The 21,122-nt window shown below is 44.1% G+C and overlaps 1 protein-coding gene across 1 annotated transcript in view; it reads left to right on the top strand.

The window, feature by feature from the left end:
- Window positions 1-2,752: 2,752 nt before the first annotated feature.
- Window positions 2,753-21,122, top strand: part of LOC110529367 (glutamate receptor ionotropic, kainate 2) — a 165,354-nt gene continuing 146,984 nt past the window's right edge. Inside the window, exon 1 of the mRNA XM_021611507.2 lies at window positions 2,753-3,347. Within this exon, the coding sequence (XP_021467182.1) occupies window positions 3,227-3,347 (121 nt within the window). The 5' untranslated portion in view covers window positions 2,753-3,226. The remainder of the gene's footprint in view (window positions 3,348-21,122) is intronic.

The following is a 21,122-nucleotide window of genomic DNA, read 5'->3' as shown; positions in this document are numbered from 1 at the left end:
TGGACCCATAACAATTAGAAATAGAAAACCCAAGGACCCTCTGCTGCTTCCCTCCATATAAATCTGCTCCATCTCCACCATCCTATCCCCCAACATCAACAGCACCATCAATCCTACACTAGCTGGATAGATGCACTGTTGCAGACATTCATCTACAGATCCCAATCTGGCTTTATGACCACCTACCTGAGGTACTTATATTACAAGACAGAGGGCGATGTTTCACCAGTGGTGAATTACCAGTAGCGGTTTCAGCAGCATTTTCTCTCTATCAGTCGATGTCTTCTCCCCTAAGCTCAATAAGCATTCATTTCATGCTGGGTGTGAGGCTTAGTGAAACCCTGCTTTTCTCCATAATTATGGTAATGGCACAGATGGTGGGATGGCGAGTGCTTCGGTGTGTTTGATATTCTCACCTCGCAGTCAGAGAGTGTGCGTCTGTGTAGACACGCAACCAAATTCCCAACCCAGTGTCGTATGAACGTTCACACTACTACCCATTTTATCCAAGTTTTGGTTTTATTTTGGTTGTTTGTAAGTGCTTAGATAACAATCGATCATGTGTCTTTGTATTTTTTTGCAGGCAATATTGGTGTTTACATAGGCTATTCAGAACACGTTTGAATAGAGACCTATTGACTCTCCCAATGATCAAGGGTTAGGGAAAAGTGCCTTGGTTGATGTAAGCAGATTTGCATCTAATTAACTCAAACACTCTTTGTACTGCGGCTGCTGTTTCTAGGAAACACACACACAAGCACAGTGCAGTTTCTCTCTCTCTCTCTCTCTCTCTCTCTCTCTCTTACACACACACACACACACACACAAACACACGCGCGCGCGCACGCACACGCACGCACACACACCAGTCATTCACTTCTTCAAACTTGAGACCACATACAATGACACTGTTCATCCAGTGGGTTGGGGCTATGGTGGAGGAGTTGGGCAAAGATCAAAGAGTTCTTTCATATCTCCGTGCATTCGGTGCAGAAGATTAAATCCCTTCTCATCGCCACTCTACCCACTCATTGCGGGGCCTTTTTGCTGTAGGTTACCTACCGCGGTTCATCATCAGCCCTGGCTGAATTGCACACTTGGGGCTCGGGCTCTGATAACGTTTGCACGCACTGTAAACATCTATAACCTTTGCACCTGCATTCCATGCCGATGCAGTTGGGGTACTCACATATAAACGTGATATTTTAACTAACTCTAAGCAATTATTGCTTTCCTAAATCTACACAGATTTTAATCGGTTGTCATGGTGACACATATCTCTTTATGCAGTTAGTTCGTGAGTCTTTGGCTTTCCAGTGGCGGTTGTGAGGCGGTTGATAGGCATACACGCGGTGCGATCAGATCTTGGAAGGCTTTTAAGTCTAAAGTGAAGTAATTTGCATAGGTTAAATATTCGTGCCTCCAGGGCGGATACTGTCGATAGCTGGTGTTATGGGTTCGCTCCTCTCTGCCAATTTCAATTCTCACCATTGACTCAAGTCTTTCCCTCTCACATGTGTACAAGGAAAGAAATAAGTAAGCTGCATTTGGTTAAAAGGCCTATTCGTTTGTTTGTACTTTCATCAAATGTCAGCAATGGCAAAAGTAAGCCAACAATAGTTTAATATGCTGTAAGTCTTCGTGGCCTGTCTCATAAGGTTATACAAAATTGGAAGCAGTTTTATTGATCTGATTCTGAAGCCTAGATGGAAATTATGTTTTGATCTTAGAGTGCATTGTTCATATGACATAAAGCCCAATGTTCAGAAAATTGGCACTCATTCCTTGAAAGGATGTAGTTACACTAACAGCGAACAATCATCATATTGCCACGTCTCTGAATGTGTTCTAAACGGACAATTTAAAGCCAATTCAAAGACTAGCATCTCTTACTCAGTTCATGGTGTACCCGCATGGCTTGTCCAACATAGGCCTACAACCAAATGTCTGAAAACGTGAAGGGAACACACATTACAACATTCTGGTTGATTTAGCCTAATGAGGAGCTTGTTTTCCGTAGAGCACCAATTTACTGCCTTAAGCTTGTTACAGAGAATGCAGCCTGGGTCACAGCGTCGCTGTCCATGGTGCTGAAATTCGCAGAGGGGTAGTGATTGGTGCTGAAATAAATGACCAGCGTGTTTCTAAGCTATTCAACTGCACTTTTCTGCAAACATCGATGCTTGTGTTTTCAGACCGTTTTCAGACCATCGTGTTTATTATTGAATACCATCACTTTCAATAACAGAAGACAATATATAGCAAAGAAGAAAATGATATAGAATGGTGAATGGTGGCCCAATTTATGTTTCACATCATCCTTTGGATGAATGGGTAAGCTGTTGTGGAGCAGTATAATCCACCAGGAACGTCTTCCACAGTCACACCATTACGCCTAAATCATAGTTCACAGACGATGAGACGCTATAGTCTGGCGTTCCATTACATAGCGACACTGGTTATGACCCTGAGAGAACAGTCTTGCTCTGTGTGGATAGGCTACTTGCGCAGAACGATGTAAAAACGCGCACAAGCGTTACATAATCAAAACGGGTGGGTGGATGGTATTAACCGAGGAACTCATAACGTTGTAAAAGAGCAGTTAATTTGGGATGCAGATAAGGATATGTGGAACACTGTTGACGGCGGAACCTGTGACACATTCTCTCTGTCTCTCTCTCTCTCTCTCTCTCTCTCTCTCTCTCTCTCTCTCTCTCTCTCTCGCTCTTTGCCTCTCACCCTTCCATTCCCCCTCTTCTGTAGGATATTTCTCTGGCGCGCGCGCTCACACTAACCTTGGCTCGACGTCAGAGGCTGTGCAGCAGTGCAGTATAATGTGAGAGTAGGCAACATAAAGTGCCTCATAGGCTGCTATTGCGATTCAGCTCTGCTTGGCGCTCTCCGCTGCTCCCCTACCAACGCTCTTCACGTGTGGGTATCCGGCTGCCCGTGTCTCACCTCCGCTAGGCACCGGCCCATGTATGGGCCCCCACCGGTTTGTAACGCCCGTCATGGATGTCCCGCCGTCTCTTGAACTGGAGGATCGTTTCTTGGCGCAGTGAAGTAGGGAATCATGCCGGGACTGCTAATGGATTTAGGGGAAGCGCGAGTGACCATGCCGTGATCCTGCGCGTGGGCTGCCATCACCCTGCCGAAAGACCGTAGACCGAATTCCGGGCGAATCAAAAGCGTACGGGGGATCACCACTGTGCATTTTACAAACAACATGAAGATTACCTCCCCGCTGATAACTAGTCTCGTTTTCAGGTTCAACCTCAGACTGCTGCTCCCGCTTCTGATGCTGTTTCTGGGATACTCTCGCGGGATGCCGCACGTTTTAAGATATGGTAAGATACTTGTTGTTTGTAGTGGAGAAGAAAGGAGAAATGATCCGTTCACGTCTCATTGTTGTAGCCTTTAATGGTTCAGAGACTGGCCCTGTTTGTGCTTCATGGATACGTTGTGTTGACCCTTTGGCAGTGGCACCCTGTTGCCCCTTTCTTCACAAACATGGCAATTCGGACCCAAAATATTCATTCTAAGCAAAATGAAACACATGACAGATTCGAATTGACATTTAAATCACAGACTTTTACCCAGAATATTGGCCTATTGCACGACCCTCGTGGTCAAACAAACAACATAATCACTGGATGGCGTGTATTAAGGCCAATTTCACTGAGAACCGGCGAGCGTGAGTGTTGGTGTAATAATAATATAAGGTGAATGGTTGGGTTCCCTTAGTTTGCTGTGTCATATGTGAACCTATTTAATACAAATAGTCCACATCTATATGCAACAGCTTGAGGCGTAGTGCTACAAACAAAACACACGTTAGCCGGTATATATGACCAGAAGTCTTGTTGGATATGGTGTCAGTCTCTCGACAGCGAACGGTTTCATTTAGAGAGAGGTAGCCTACTCCTTCTATTGGTTACATCAATTAAACTATAGGATAAATTAACACAGTAACTAGGCTACAAAAAGCTCCCGATTCATTTTTCCTCTGGGGGTCCCTTAAAAATAAGTGTTGCTTTACTTTCAGTAACGGCTATTTTGTAGGATGTGTAGGCCTATGACATGAGCTCGTTTTAAAATTCCCAGCATTCGTGGTTTTAAGGGAGTCTATTAATATGTACTCCTACACATACACTATCTCCCAACTAGCTGTATAGGCCTAGAACACACAGGGGATTTCGGTACCTCTATGACCTTTTAAACGGCTGACACCCCAACATGTCTTCCTCGGTAAATGTAAGAGAGTCGGGGTTCAATCAATCACTTACAAGGCCAATCAATAGGGCTGCAGGGGGCGGTAGTTTTTGACCCATTCAAATTACCAGTTATTGATTGAGAAGGTTGCCTAGTATATTTTAGTAAGGTATAGCATAAGCCTAAACAGCCAATGTCTTGTCAGTCATTGTTTGAATAGTCGCGAGACCGTCTTCGAGTGATCACGATGGGCCGTTCCTCAAAGCGGATGTCATCTAATGTTGACAACACACTCTGACAAACATAATGTCCCCGGAGGCTTCTGTTTAAAAGTCAGCCCGCGTCCGCACGAGCCGCCACTATGGCAAAGTGATGTGGTTGTGTTACTGCTACTCGCACCTGCCCGCTACAGCCTTCTCCTGCATGTCCTCGCGCGCTTACCGATTTCCCTTCTTGCACGCTGTCTGACAGGGATGTTGTGGCTGCGGGCAGCGCATGGGATTCATGCCCATCTCCTGAGATCTCTTGCTCAGGGCTAAGCAGCGTGGTCGCTGGGATTTCGTCCCTGCAGCGTCAGACCGAAGCGTCATTGTCGCTATGCCAAGATGCATATTGTGCGGCTTGAATTGCTAGATACAGCGAGCTACAAGTAGGAACGCTCAGTTCAGCACCATGGACAGCGACTCGCTTCAACCGCGCGCGGGCCCTGTTGCTATTTCAAACCTTTGTTAATCATTTTAAGGCAACAACCAATTAGTTAATTAGTGAGTTCTCATTTTCCTTTAGACTATTTCCATAAAATACACTACATGGTCAAAAGTATGTGGACATCAGCTCGTCGAACATCTCATTCAAAAATCAATATGGAGTTGGTACCCCCTTTGTTGCTATAAAAGCGTCCACTCTTCTGGGAAGGCTTTCCACTAGATGTTGGAACATTGCCGCGGGGACTTGCTTCCATTCAGCCACAAGAGCATTAGTGAGGTATGGCATTGATGTTGGATGATTAGGCCTGGCTCGCAGTCTGCATTCCAATTCATCCCAAAGGTGTTCGATGGGGTTGAGGTCTGTGCAGGTCAGTTCTTCCGCACCGATCTTGACAAACCATTTCTGTATGGACCTCACTTTGTGCATGGGGGAATTGTCATGCTGAAAGAGGAAAGGGCCTTCCCCAAACTATTGACACAAAGTTGGAAGCACAGAATCGTCAGGAATGTAATGCTGTAGCATTAAGAGTTCCCTTTACTGTAACTAAGGGGCCTATCCCGAACCATGAAAACAGCCCTAGATCATTTTTCCTCCTCCACCAAACTTTACAGTTGATACAATGCATTTACCTGGAATCTGCCAAACCCAGGTTTGTCTGTCGGACTGCCAGATGGTTCAGCGTGATTCATCACTGCAGAGAACGTGTTTCCACTGCTCCAGAGTCCAATGGCAGTGAGCTTTACACCACTTCAGCCGACACTTGGCATTGTGCATGGTGATCTTAGCCTTGTGTTCGGCTGCTCGGCCATGGAAACCCATTTCATGAAGCTCCCAACAAACAGTTATTGTGCTGACGTTGCTTCCAGAGGCAGTTTGGAACTTGGTAGTGAGTGTTACAACCGAGGACAGATGAATTGTACGCACTACGCACTTCAAGACTTGGCGGTCCCGGTCTGTGAGCTTGTGTAACCTACCACTTCACGGCTGAGTCCTTTGTATTGGTGTAGACTTGACGGACCAGAAGGGATTCATTCCCTCACAAACCAAAAGGAGAAAGCAATATTTTCTCTGGTAGGCACAACCTACCTGGCACCTCTACAAACAATAACCTCAAGTCAAAAGCGTTAAAACGGTCAGCTATGGGCCCTTATAAAGACAGGTGTGTGCCTTTCCTAATCATGTCCAATCAATTGAATTTACCACAGGTGGACTCCAATCAAGTTGTAGAAACATCTCAAGGATGATCAATGGAAACAGCATGGACCTGAGCTCAATTTCGGGTCTCATAGCAAAGGGTCTGAATACATACAGTTGAAGTCATACACCTTAGCAAAAATACATTTAAACTCAGTTTTTCATAATTCCTGACATTTAAACCTAGTAAGAATTCCCTGTCTTAGGTCAGTTAATTCACCACTTTATTTTAAGAATGTGAAATGTCAGAATAATAGTAGAGAATTATTTATTTCAGCTTTGATTTCTTTCATCACATTCCCAGTGGGTCAGAAGTTTACATACACTGAATTAGTATTCGGTAGCATTGCCTTTGTTTAACTTGGGTCAAATGTTTCGGCTAGCCTTCCACAAGCTTCCCACAATAAGTTAAATTAATTTTTTCAAATTCCTCCTGACAGAGCTGGTGTAACTGAGTCAGGTTTTTAGGCCTCCTTACTCACACGTGCTTTTTCAGTTCTGCCCACAAATTTTCTATGTGATTGACATCAGGGCTTTGTGATGGCCACTCCAATACCTTGACTTTGTTGTCCTTAAGCAATTTTACGACAACTTTAGAAGTATGCTTGGGGTCATTTTCCATTCGGAAAACCCATTTGCTACCAAGCTTTAACTTCCTGACTGGTGTCTTGAGATGTAGCTTCAATATATCTACATAATTTTTCTTTCCTCATGATGCCATCTATTTTGTGAAGTGCACCGATCCTTCTTGCAGCAAAGCACGCCCACAACATGATGCTGCCACCCTTGTGTTTCAAGGTTGGGGTGGTGTTCGTCTGCTTGCAAGCCTCCCCTTTCTCCTCCAAACATAACGATGGTCATTATGGCCAAACAGTTCTATTTTTAATTCATCAGACCAGAGGACATTTCTCCAAAAACTACAATCTTTGTCCCCATGTGCAGTTGCAAACCGTAGTCTGTTTTTTTTAATTTTTTTTATCGATATAGGACTCGTTATACTGTGGATATAGATACATTTTTACCTGTTTCCTCCAGCATCTTCACAAGGTCCTTTGCTGTTGTTCTGGGATTGATTTGCACTTTTCGCACCAAAGTGCGTTCATCTCTAGGAGACAGAACGCGTCTCCTTCCTTAGCGGTATGGCGGCTGCGTGGTCCCATGGTGTTTATACTTGCGTACGATTGTTTGTACCGATGAACGTGGTACCTTCAGGTGTTTGGAAATTGCTCCCAAGGATGAACCAGACTTGTGGAGGTCTACAATTTTTTGCTGAGGTCTTGGCTGATTTCTTTTGATTTTCCCATGATGTCAAGCAAAGAGGCACTGAGTTTGAAGGTAGGCATTGAAATATATCCTTAGGTACACCTCCAATTGACTCAAATTATGTAAATTAGCTTATCTTAAGCTTCTAAAGCCATGACATTATTTCTGGAATTTTCCCAGCTGTTTAAAGGCACAGTCAACTTAGTGTATGTAAACTTCTGACCCACTGGAATTGTGATAATGAATTACAAGTGAAATAATCTGTCTGTAAACAATTGTTGGAAAAATTACTTGTATCATGCACAAAGTAGATGTCTTAACCGACTTGCCAAAACTATAGTTTGTTGACAAGAAATTTGTGGAGTGGTTGAAAAATGACTTTTAATGACTCCTACCTAAGTGTATGTAAACTTCCGACTTCAACTGTAGTTTTATATTTATGACATTTTAATTTACATATTTATAACTGTTGATTTAGCCTACTTATCCCATTTTTTGTTGCCTATGCTGTGTTAGAGTTCAATATGAATGGCTCTGCTGTGTTAGAGTTCAATATGAATGCCTCTGCTGTGTTAGAGTTCAATATAAATGGCTCTGCTGTGTTACAGTGCAATATGATTGGCTCTGCTGTGTTAGAGTTCAATATGAATGGCTCTGCTGTGTTACAGTGCAGTGTGAATTGGTCTGCTGTGTTACAGTGCAGTATGAATGGCTCTGCTGTGTTAGAGTGCAATATGGGGCCTTCCGAGTGGCTCAGTCATCTAATGCGCTGCATTTCAGTTGTAGAGGCGTCACTACAGACCCGGGTTAGACCGGAAGACCCTTGAGGCGGGGCGAAATTCACCCAGCGTCACTGAGCACTGCCCCTATATACAGGACCTTCCACCCCCACCTGGGATATGGATGCCTGATGAAAACCTAGGGGTCAAAACGTTGTTGTAAATAAATATCACCTGGGAGCAGGAGCAGTGCAGCGTTTTCCTTTCTGTTGTCCATGAGTTTGCCTACAACTCCAGCACCTGTGGAAAGTACCTGGATGTGCGTATGTTCTACAGCTTTTGTACTCCCACTATTTGGCTCCTACTCTATTCCATGTATTTATGCAGCACTTCCTGTCTGGCTATAATCCTGGTGCACTCTGGGTACAGAGAGGTCATTTCCCCTGGGGTGCTGTGTCCTGCTACTGCCCCCTATTCAAACTAGTGCACGCACACACGCACACATGCACACATCACACACATCACACACGTACGCACACACACACACACACACACACACACACACACACACACACACACACACACACACACACACACACACACACACACACACACACACACACACATACACGCACGTACGCACACACACACACACAGCCCAACCCCCCCCCCCCACCCCCCCCCCGCCGTCCATCCTCACAGGCACTGACCAGACCCTTGTAACACCAGCGCTCTGACTGTCGAGGTCAAGGCCTTTTCACTGAAGAACACAGAGACAAATTCAACTCTGTGTATTACCACTGCCTTTGCCAAGTGGAGTGACAAGTACAGTAAGTCCTAGCTAGCTGATCTGGCCCTCAGCTGTTGTTCCATAGATGCCCACACAGCTCCGAGGACATCTGCATTTAGAACTGCACTATCGGGTGGATAAGGGCTGAGAGGACTGAGAAGTTGCCATGTAGTGTCACTGTCATCAAGTTGTGGTTGCAAGGGCTTAGTGGGGTAGCGAATGGGTCTGGAAACACAATGGTGTGGGTTTGATTCCTGCATGGGTCACATCACATGTACATATACAGTACCAGTCAAAAGTTTGGACACACCTACTCATTCAAGGGTTTATCTTAATTTTTACTATTTTCTACATTGTAGAATAATAGTGAAGACATCAAAACAATGAAATAACACATATGGAATCATGTAGAATGCAAAAAAAGTGTTAAACAAATCAAAATATATTTGATTCTTCAAAGTTGCCACCCTTTACCTTCATTATAGTTTTGCACCCGCTTGGCATTCTCTCAACCAGCTTCACCTGGAATGCTTTTCCAAACGTCTTAAAGGAGTTCCCACATATGCTGAGCACTTGTTAACTGCTTTTCCTTCTTTCTGCGGTCCAACTCATCCCAAACCATCTCAATTGGGTTGAGGTTGGGGGATTGTGGAGGCCAGGTTAACTGATACAGCACTCCATCACTCTCCTTCTTGGTCAAATAGCACCTACACAGCCTGGAGGTGTGTTTGGGGTCATTGTCCTGTTGAAAAACAAACAAATGATAGTCCCTCTAAGCGCAAACCAGATGGGATGGCATATCATTGCAGAATGCTGTGGTAGCCATTCTGGTTAAGTGTGCCTTGAATTCGAAATAAATCACTGACAGCGTCACCAGCAAAGCAGCCCCACACCATCACACCTCCTCCTCCATGCTTCACAGTGGGAACAGCACATGCAGAGATCATCCATTCACCTACTCTGCGTCTCACAAAAACAAGGCGGTTGGAACCAAAAATCTATAATTTGGATTTATCAGATCAAAGGACAGATTTCCACCAGCCTAATATCCATTGCTCGTGTTTCTTGGCCCAAGCATGTATATTCTTATGATTGCTGTCCTTTAGTAGTGCTTTTTTGCAGCAATTTGACCATGAAGTCCTGATTCACGCAGTCTGCTCTGAACAGTTTATGCTGAGATGTGACTGTTACTTGAACTCTATGAAACATTTATTTGGACTGTAATCTGAGGTGCAGTTAACTCTAATGAATTTGTCCTCTGCAGCAGAGGTAACTCTGGGTCTTCCTTTCCTGCGGCAGTCCTCATGAGAGCTAGTTTCATCAGAGCGCTTGGATGGTTTTTGCGACTGCACTTGAAGAAACTTTCAAAGTTCTTGAAATAATCTGTATGGACCTCTTTGTGTCTTAAAGTAATGATGTACTGTCCTTTCCCTTTCCCTTATTTGAGCTGTTCTTGCAATAATATGGACTTGGTCTTTTACCAAATAGGGCTATCTTCTGCATTCCACCCCTATCTTGTCACAACACAACTGATTGGCTCAAATGCATTAAGAAGGAAAGCATTTCCACAAATTAACTTTTAACAAGGCACACCTGTTAATTTAAATGCATCCAGGTGACTTCCTCATGAAGCTGGTTGAGAGAATGTTAAGAGTGTGTAAAGCTCAAATATCAAATATATTTTGATGTGTTTAACACTTTTTTTGTTTATTACATGATACCATATGTGTTATTTCACAGCTTTGATGTCTTAACTATTATTCTACAATGTAGAAAATAGAAAAAAATATGAAAAACCATTGAATGTGTAGATGTATCCAAACTTTTGACTGGTACTGTATATGTCACTGTCATGCTGATAGTTCTGCATGTTGCTGTGGATTAAAGCATGCTTTATGAATCCCACGTGTGCCACTTAAACAGAATATATATATATATATATACACAGTGGGGCAAAAAAGTATTTAGTCAGACTCCAATTGTGCAAGTTCTCCCACTTAAAAAGATGAGAGAGGCCTGTAATTTTCATCATAGGTACACTTCAACTATGACAGACAAAATGAGAGAAAAAAATCGAGAAAATCACATTGTAGGATTTTTAATGAATTTGTTTGCAAATGATGGTGGAAGATAAGTATTTGGTCAATAACAAAAGTTTATCTCAATACTTTGTTATATACCCTTTGTTGGCAATGACAGAGGTCAAACGTTTTCTGTAAGTCTTCACAAGGTTTTCACACACTGTTGCTGGTATTTTGGCCCATTCCTCCATGCAGAGCTCCTCTAGAGCAGTGATGTTTTGGGGCTGTTGCTGGGCAACACGGACTTTCAACTACCTCCAAAGATTTTCTATGTGGTTGAGATCTGGAGACTGGCTAGGCCACTCCAGGACCTTGAAATGCTTCTTACGAAGCCACTCCTTGGTTGCCCAGGCGATGTGTTTGGGATCATTGTCATGCTGAAAGACCCAGCCACGTTTCATCTTCAATGCCCTTGCTGATGGATACATGATACATGGCCCCAGTCATTCTTTCCTTTACACGGATCAGTCGTCCTGGTCCCTTTGCAGAAAAACAACCCCAAAGCATGATGTTTCCACCCCCATGCTTCACAGTTTGTATGGTGTTCTTTGGATGCAACTCAGCATTCTTTGTTCTCCAAACACGACAAGTTGAGTTTTTACCAAAGAGTTCTATTTTGGTTTCATCTGACCATATGACATTCTCCCAATCTTCTTCTGGATCATCCAAATGCTCTCTAACAAACTTCAGACGGGCCTGGACATGTACTGGCTTATGCAGGGGGACACGTCTGGCACTGCAGGATTTGAGTCCCTGGCGGCGTAGTGTGTTACTGATGGTAGGCTTTGTTACTTTGGTCCCAGCTCTCTGCAGGTCATTCACTAGGTCCCCCCGTGTGGTTCTGGGATTTTTGCTCACCGTTCTTGTGATCATTTTGACCTCACTGGGTGAGATCTTGCGTGGAGCCCCAGATTGAGGGAGATTATCAGTGGTCTTGTATGTCTTCCATTTCCTAATACTTGCTCCCACAGTTGATTTCTTCAAACCAAGCTGCTTACCTATTGCAGATTCAGTCTTCCCAGCCTGGTGCAGGTCTAAAATGTTGTTTCTGGTGTCCTTTGACAGCTCTTTGGTCTTGGCCATAGTGGAGTTTGGAGTGTGACTGTTTAAGGTTGTGGACAAGTGTCTTTTATACTGATAACAAGTTCAAACAGGTGCCATTAATACAGGTAACAAGTGGAGGACAGAGGAGCCTCTTAAAGAAGAAGTTACAGGTCTGTGAGAGCCAGAAATCTTGCTTGTTTGTAGGTGACCAAATACTTATTTTCCACCATAATTTGCAAATAAATTCATAACAAATCCTACAATGTGATTTTCTGGATTTTTTCTGTCATAGTTGAAGTGTACCTATGATGAAAATTACAGGCCTCTCTCATCTTTTTAAGTGGGAAAACTTGCACAACTGGTGGCTGACTAAATACTTTTTTGCCCCACTGTAGATATATCTCAACGTTTGACAGTTTTGTTTGTTGCTTTGGATACTGATGTATGCTAAATCCAGCAGCTAAATGGCCATATTTAAATGGCGGCAATTTAGCTCCTTCATTATATAGTAAGGTTGTTTTCTTGAATGACAAGTTGTTTTCTTGAAATGACAAGATTCTGTTGTTCAGGGATGATGTTGGTTCTGAAGCTTAGTGAGCATCAACCAGCTCTACGTTTACAGCTACTTCACTACCCACAGTAGAAAAAGTATATGCCCCCTTTCTAATTTTCTCTACTTTTGCACATTTTTGTTACTGAATGTTATCAGAACTTCAACCTGAAACTTAATATTAGATAAAGGGAACTTGAGTGAACAAATAACACAACAATTACATACTTGTTTAATTTATTTCTTAAAGAAAAATATGCAACACCCAATGCCCCTGTGTGAAAAAGTAATTGCCCCCTTACGCTCAATAACTGGTTGTGCCACCTATAATTGCAATGACTACAACCAACTACAAGCTTACAACCAACGTAATTGTTGATCCGTCTCACGTCGCTGTGGAGGAAAGCCCACATACGCTTGAAAGCCCCCACATATCGCTGAGTTAAAGCAGTTCTGCATACAAGAGTGGGACAAAATGTCTCCACAGCGATGTGAGAGACTGATCAACAACTACAGGATGTGTTTGGTTGCAGTCATTGTAGCTAAAAGGTGGAACAACCAGTTATTGAGTGTAAGGGAGCAATTACTTTTACACAGGGGGGAATTGGGTGTTGCATAACTTTGTTCATTAAATAAATAAATAAAACAAGTATCCTTTTTTTGTTATTTGTAAACTCAGATTCCGATATCTAATATTAGGTTTTGGTTGAAGACCTGATAACATTCAGTCCCAAAAATATGCAAAAGTAGAGAAAATCAGAAAGGGGGAAATCATTTTTCACGGCATGAGATGTTATGGGAATTGCTTTTCCATGCTGTTAGTCATATTGGTACAATTGGTATAGGACACACACACACACACACACACACACACACACACACACACACACACACACACACACACACACACACACACACACACACACACATCTATGTTAGTCATTACCATAATAAGAGTTTGGTCATGCTATCGACGCATGACTCACAATTACAATCCGTTAACCATTTGACACCTTCTCTAAAGTCTTGATCAGAGTTTTACAGGCGGTCACGTTTTATATCCATCTCATCTCTCAACGTAGAGCATCTATGGAAAAACGGGATCGCAATGACATTGAGTGAGTGCAGTAATCTCTATTATCAGGGAAAGTGGATAGGCTTCTGTCGAGCTGGAGAGTGATGCTGTTTTATTATTATCCATACCATCATCTCACTTCCGTACCCAAAGCACATCCCCAGGAGCTTGACAATGGCTGGAAGCAATGTTTACTCTGTGAAACCTCGTGTAATTTTCAAGGCTTTGCTTTGTTGATAAGAAGCCCCCAAACTCATTTTGACTGTTACATTTCCTTAACATTTTCTTTGCTTTATTTTCATTTAAGCTAGGTCTAACATATGATATTGTCTTTTGGAGTCTGTTTGGCTCATACAGCACAGAGTTTCATTTTAGTTGACTTTAGTTTTCATTTCAGTTTCATTTGATTTGAGCCCTTTTCTGGTATTTTAGAAGGGAAAAGTAATTTTCTGTAGAGAGTCGAGTTATACATTTGATTGTTTTGAGAATATTTAACACATTTTCTTTTCCCTCTGTCCATTTTCACTTTGAGAAATTACAGGGGGGGAATTTAGGGATTTGATAGTTAATTGACTTTATTTGCTTTTGCGCCCCCAGTCTGAATTATCAGCTGCTCGCTGGAGTTTAGTTTGGGATTGCAGGAATTATGGATATTACCCCGTGTCACGGCACACTGCCAGCACCTTCACAGCAAAATACATTTAAATAAGCACAAAGCTGCTTAAAATATTCATGTCACTCCGCACTCTGTGCGCACCCGCACTCGCAGCTCACTCGCTTATAGAAATGTGAAACTGTCTCCTCACTCCTCTCGCAAATCATTTCCACGGTTTAAAAATACCCCGGACGAGGCTTTCAAGAACAAAGAGGGGGGATCTACATTGCATTAAAATGCGGCTCCACACGTCAGGGTTTTGAAGCTAAGAGAACGAGATTTCTCGCAACGTATTTTATGGGCCTGTGTCTTTGAAGGAGCCCTTGGTTTGTGTGTGTGTGTGTGTGTGTATGTGTATGTGTATGTGTGTGTGTGTATGTGTATGTGTATGTGTGTGTGTGTGTGTGTGTGTGTGTGTGTGTGTGTGTGTGTATGTGTGTGTGTGTGTGTGTGTGTGTGTGTGTGTGTGTGTGTGTGTGTGTGTGTGTGTGTGTGTGTGTGTGTGTGTGTGTGTGTGTGTGGTCATGCATCAAATAAAAAAAGTGGGGCCTTTTCTATGAAAAGTAATTCAAGTCGGCACTCTCCCTGTACTGCCATTTTGAAATGGGAAATATCTGTGAGCTGTGAAATTAGAAACATACAAGGGCATCTTTTAGTGCTCAGGGTTTTGTTGGTTTGAATGTCAATTAGGTAGAGTTGCATTGCTGAAGGATTAAGATGAAGTAACTTCTGGTTAGTTGTTAGGTCACAGAAATGTACAGGAAGGGGACAAAGGTGCAAACCCGTTTCACTAAACAACTACAGGACTACAGTCTGGTCTGGAGATGGGGAGGATTACAGTCTGGTCTGGAGATGGAGAGGACTACAGTCTGGTCTGGAGATGGAGAGGACTACAGTCTGGTCTGGAGATGGAGAGGACTACAGTCTGGTCTGGAGATGGAGAGGACTACAGTCTGGTCTGGAGATGGAGAGGACTACAGTCTGTTCTGGAGATGGGGAGGACTACAGTCTGGTCTGGAGATGGGGAGGACTACAGTCTGGTCTGGAGAGGGAGAGGACTACAGTCTGGTCTGGAGATGGAGAGGACTACAGTCTGGTCTGGAGATGGAGAGGACTACAGTCTGGTCTGGAGATGGAGAGGACTACAGTCTGGTCTGGAGATGGAGAGGACTACAGTCTGGTCTGGAGATGGGGAGGACTACAGTCTGGTCTGGAGATGGGGAGGACTACAGTCTGGTCTGGAGATGGAGAGGACTACAGTCTGGTCTGGAGATGGAGAGGACTACAGTCTGGTCTGGAGATGGAGAGGACTACAGTCTGGTCTGGAGATGGAGAGGACTACAGTCTGGTCTGGAGATGGAGAGAACTACAGTCTGGTCTGGAGATGGAGAGGACTACAGTCTGGTCTGGAGATGGGGAGGACTACAGTCTGGTCTGGAGATGGGGAGGACTACAGTCTGGTCTGGAGATGGAGAGGACTACAGTCTGGTCTGGAGATGGGGAGGACTACAGTCTGGTCTGGAGATGGGGAGGACTACAGTCTGGTCTGGAGATGGAGAGGACTACAGTCTGGTCTGGAGATGGAGAGGACTACAGTCTGGTCTGGAGATGGAGAGGACTACAGTCTGTTCTGGAGATGGGGAGGACTACAGTCTGGTCTGGAGATGGAGAGGACTACAGTCTGGTCTGGAGATGGAGAGGACTACAGTCTGGTCTGGAGATGGAGAGGACTACAGTCTGGTCTGGAGATGGAGAGGACTACAGTCTGGTCTGGAGATGGAGAGGACTACAGTCTGGTCTGGAGATGGAGAGGACTACAGTCTGGTCTGGAGATGGAGAGGACTACAGTCTGGTCTGGAGATGGGGAGGACTACAGTCTGGTCTGGAGATGGAGAGGACTACAGTCTGGTCTGGAGATGGAGAGGACTATAGTCTGGTCTGGAGATGGAGAGGACTACAGTCTGGTCTGGAGATGGGCACTCTGATGCACTTAAATGTGCATCGGAGTCCAGGTAGTTTCTATTATTGGAGTCTATGTAGTCCATCACTGTTTTAGAAAATAATGATAGTGACTGTCATCTAGGGATACCCTTGAAAATGATCCAACAGAAAAATATTTTATTTATTTATTTATTTTACCTTTATTTAACCAGGTAGGCAAGTTGAGAACAAGTTCTCATTTACAATTGCGACCTGGCCAAGATAAAGCAAAGCAGTTCGACAGATACAACAACACAGAGTTACACATGGAGTAAAACAAACATACAGTCAATAATAAAGTATAAACAAGTCTATATACAATGTGAGCAAATGAGGTGAGAAGGGAGGTAAAGGCAAAAAAGGCCTTGGTGGCAAGGTAAATACAATATAGCAAGTAAAACACTGGAATGGTAGTTTTGCAATGGAAGAATGTGCAAAGTAGAAATAAAAATAATGGGGTGCAATTGAGCAAAATAAATAAATTAAATACAGTTGGGAAAGAGGTAGTTGATAGGGCTAAATTATAGGTGGGCTATGTACAGGTGCAGTAATCTGTGAGCTGCTCTGACAGTTGGTGCTTAAAGCTAGTGAGGGAGATAAGTGTTTCCAGTTTCAGAGATTTTTGTAGTTCGTTCCAGTCATTGGCAGCAGAGAACTGGAAAGAGAGGCGGCCAAAGAAAGAATTGGTTTTGGGGGTGACTAGAGAGATATACCTGCTGGAGCGTGTGCTACAGGTGGGAGATGCTATGGTGACCAGCGAGCTGAGATAAGGGGGGACTTTACCTAGCAGGGTCTTGTAGATGACATGGAGCCAGTGGGTTTGGCGACGAGTATGAAGCGAGGGCCAGCCAACGAGAGCGTACAGGTCGCAATGGTGGGTAGTATATGGGGCTTTGGTGACAAAACGGATTGCACTGTGATAGACTGCATCCAATTTGTTGAGTAGGGTATTGGAGGCTATTTTGTAAATTACATCGCCAAAGTCGAGGATTGGTAGGATGGTCAGTTTTACAAGGGTATGTTTGGCAGCATGAGTGAAGGATGCTTTGTTGCGAAATAGGAAGCCAATTCTAGATTTAACTTTGGATTGGAGATGTTTGATATGGGTCTGGAAGGAGAGTTTACAGTCTAACCAGACACCTAAGTATTTGTAGTTGTCCACGTATTCTAAGTCAGAGCCGTCCAGAGTAGTGATGTTGGACAGGCGGGTAGGTGCAGGTAGCGATCGGTTGAAGAGCATGCATTTAGTTTTACTTGTATTTAAGAGCAATTGGAGGCCACGGAAGGAGAGTTGTATGGCATTGAAGCTTGCCTGGAGGGTTGTTAACACAGTGTCCAAAGAAGGGCCGGAAGTATACAGAATGGTGTCGTCTGCGTAGAGGTGGATCAGAGACTCACCAGCAGCAAGAGCGACCTCATTGATGTATACAGAGAAGAGAGTCGGTCCAAGAATTGAACCCTGTGGCACCCCCATAGAGACTGCCAGAGGTCCGGACAACAGACCCTCCGATTTGACACACTGAACTCTATCAGAGAAGTAGTTGGTGAACCAGGCGAGGCAATCATTTGAGAAACCAAGGCTGTTGAGTCTGCCGATGAGGATGTGGTGATTGACAGAGTCGAAAGCCTTGGCCAGATCAATGAATATGGCTGCACAGTAATGTTTCTTATCGATGGCGGTTAAGATATCGTTTAGGACCTTGAGCGTGGCTGAGGTGCACCCATGACCAGCTCTGAAACCAGATTGCATAGCAGAGAAGGTATGGTGAGATTCAAAATGGTCGGTAATCTGTTTGTTGACTTGGCTTTCGAAGACCTTAGAAAGGCATGGTAGGATAGATATAGGTCTGTAGCAGTTTGGGTCAAGAGTGTCCCCCCCTTTGAAGAGGGGGATGACCGCAGCTGCTTTCCAATCTTTGGGAATCTCAGACGACACGAAAGAGAGGTTGAACAGGCTAGTAATAGGGGTGGCAACAATTTCGGCAGATAATTTTAGAAAGAAAGGGTCCAGATTGTCTAGCCCGGCTGATTTGTAGGGGTCCAGATTTTGCAGCTCTTTCAGAACATCAGCTGAATGGATTTGGGAGAAGGAGAAATGGGGAAGGCTTGGGCGAGTTGCTGTTGGGGGTGCAGTGCTGTTGACAGGGGTAGGAGTAGCCAGGTGGAAAGCATGGCCAGCAGTAGAAAAATGCTTATTGAAATTTTCAATTATGGTGGATTTATCAGTGGTGACAGTGTTTCCTATCTTCAGTGCAGTGGGCAGCTGGGAGGAGGTGTTCTTATTCTCCATGGACTTTACAGTGTCCCAGAACTTTTTTGAGTTAGTGTTGCAAGAAGCAAATTTCTGCTTGAAAAAGCTAGCCTTGGCTTTTCTAACTGTTTATAATGTTTATAATGGTTTCTAGCTTCCCTGAACAGCTGCATATCACGGGGGCTGTTCGATGCTAATGCAGAACGCCATAGGATGTTTTTGTGTTGGTTAAGGGCAGTCAGGTCTGGGGAGAACCAAGGGCTATATCTGTTCCTGGTTCTAAATTTCTTGAATGGGGCATGTTTATTTAAGATGGTTAGGAAGGCATTTAAAAAAAATATCCAGGCATCCTCTACTGACGGGATGAGGTCAATATCCTTCCAGGATACCCCGGCCAGGTCGATTAGAAAGGCCTGCTCGCTGAAGTGTTTCAGGGAGCGTTTTACAGTGATGAGAGGAGGTCGTTTGACCGCTGACCCATTACGGATGCAGGCAATGAGGCAGTGATCGCTGAGATCTTGGTTGAAGACAGCAGAGGTGTATTTAGAGGGGAAGTTGGTTAGGATGATATCTATGAGGGTGCCCATGTTTAAGGCTTTGGGGAGGTACCTGGTAGGTTCATTGATAATTTGTGTGAGATTGAGGGCATCAAGTTTAGATTGTAGGATGGCTGGGGTGTTAAGCATGTTCCAGTTTAGGTCGCCTAGCAGCACGAGCTCTGAAGATAGATGGGGGGCAATCAGTTCACATATGGTGTCCAGAGCACAGCTGGGGGCAGAGGGTGGTCTATAGCAGGCGGCAACGGTGAGAGACTTGTTTTTAGAGAGGTGGATTTTTAAAAGTAGAAGTTCAAATTGTTTGGGTACAGACCTGGATAGTAGGACAGAACTCTGCAGGCTATCTTTGCAGTAGATTGCAACACCGCCCCCTTTGGCAGTTCTATCTTGTCTGAAAATGTTGTAGTTTGGAATTAAAATGTCTGAATTTTTGGTGGTCTTCCTAAGCCAGGATTCAGACACAGCTAGAACATCCGGGTTGGCAGAGTGTGCTAAAGCAGTGAATAGAACAAACTTAGGGAGGAGGCTTCTAATGTTAACATGCATGAAACCAAGGCTATTACGGTTACAGAAGTCGTCAAAAGAGAGCGCCTGGGGAATAGGAGTGGAGCTAGGCACTGCAGGGCCTGGATTCACCTCTACATCGCCAGAGGAACATAGGAGGAGTAGAATAAGGGTGCGACTAAAAGCAATAAGAATTGGTCGTCTAGAACGTCTGGAACAGAGAGTAAAAGGAGGTTTCTGGGGGCGATAAAATAGCATCAAGGTATAATGTACAGACAAAGGTAAGGTAGGATGTGAATACAGTGGAGGTAAACCTAGGTATTGAGTGATGAAGAGAGAGATATTGTCTCTAGAAACATCATTGAAACCAGGAGATGTCATTGCATGTGTGGGTGGTGGAACTAATAGGTTGGATAAGGTATAGTGAGCAGGACTAGAGGCTCTACAGTGAAATAAGCCAATAAACACTAACCAGAACAGCAATGGACAAGACATATTGACATTAAGGAGAGGCATGCTTAGTCGAGTGATCAAAAGGGTCCAGTGAGTGGAGAGGTTGGTTGAGGGTCACGGCGATTTAGACAGCTAGCCAAGCCAACCGGTAGCAAGCTAGCATAGGATGGAGTCTGTTGTTAGCCACCTCTTGCGTTCGGTCAGTAGATTAGTGGGGTTCCGTGAGGTAGAGGGGATTAATCCAAATCACACAACAACAACAAAAATAAGAACAATAGATATAGTTATAGAGGCCCGAAAAGAAAACATAATAATAATACAAATAAATAAATTGTCCGATTGTCTATTCAGATAGCAGCCGGTAAGACAGCTAACGGTTAGCGGGCCGCAGATGGGCGTTCAGGTAACGTCGCGACAGAGGAGCCAGCCGGATCTCCTTCAGGTAGATAACGTCGGCAGTCCAGTTGTGAAGGCCCGGTGGGGCTCCGCGTAGGCAGTGAAACGGGTCCGGATAGGTGACTGCAGCCCAGGAGTGAATGATGGAACTCAGGAGTGATTGACGGAGCTGGCTAGCACCGGAACAATCGATGTTTGCTCCGGAATCGACGAAAGCCGACTGTCACACGGATAGCAGCTAGCTAGCTGTGAGATCCGGGTATGAATGTCCAGAGAGCAGTTGAAATCCAGGGACATGGAGAGAAAAATTGGTCCGGTGTGTTCCGTTCCGAGCCGCGCTGCGCCGTACAAAACTGGCGATAGATTTTCGAGCTAAAGGATAGCTGATGACCACAAACCGTGGTTAGCTGAATACTAACGATTTGCCAGTAAAGAAGCTAACTAGCTTCTGATTAGCTTCTGGATTAGCTTCTGGGCTAGCTCCTGGCTAGCTTCTGGCTAGTTTCTGGCTAGCTTCTTGGAGTTTCTGGCTAGCTTCTTGGAGGATTACAGATCTGAGGTAAATAATAATTTTTTATAAATATAAATTGGTGAGGCTGGTTGCAGGAGAGTGTTTAGAAGATGAGTTGATGGAAAATAAAAATGAAATGTATGTGAAAAAAGTTGTAAATATATATATATACAGGACAC

This window comes from Oncorhynchus mykiss, chromosome 8 (genome assembly GCF_013265735.2).
Source record: "Oncorhynchus mykiss isolate Arlee chromosome 8, USDA_OmykA_1.1, whole genome shotgun sequence".
Classification (NCBI taxonomy): domain Eukaryota; kingdom Metazoa; phylum Chordata; class Actinopteri; order Salmoniformes; family Salmonidae; genus Oncorhynchus; species Oncorhynchus mykiss.
Note: the sequence above shows the minus strand (reverse complement) of the source record. Positions and strands in the feature narration are given on the sequence as shown.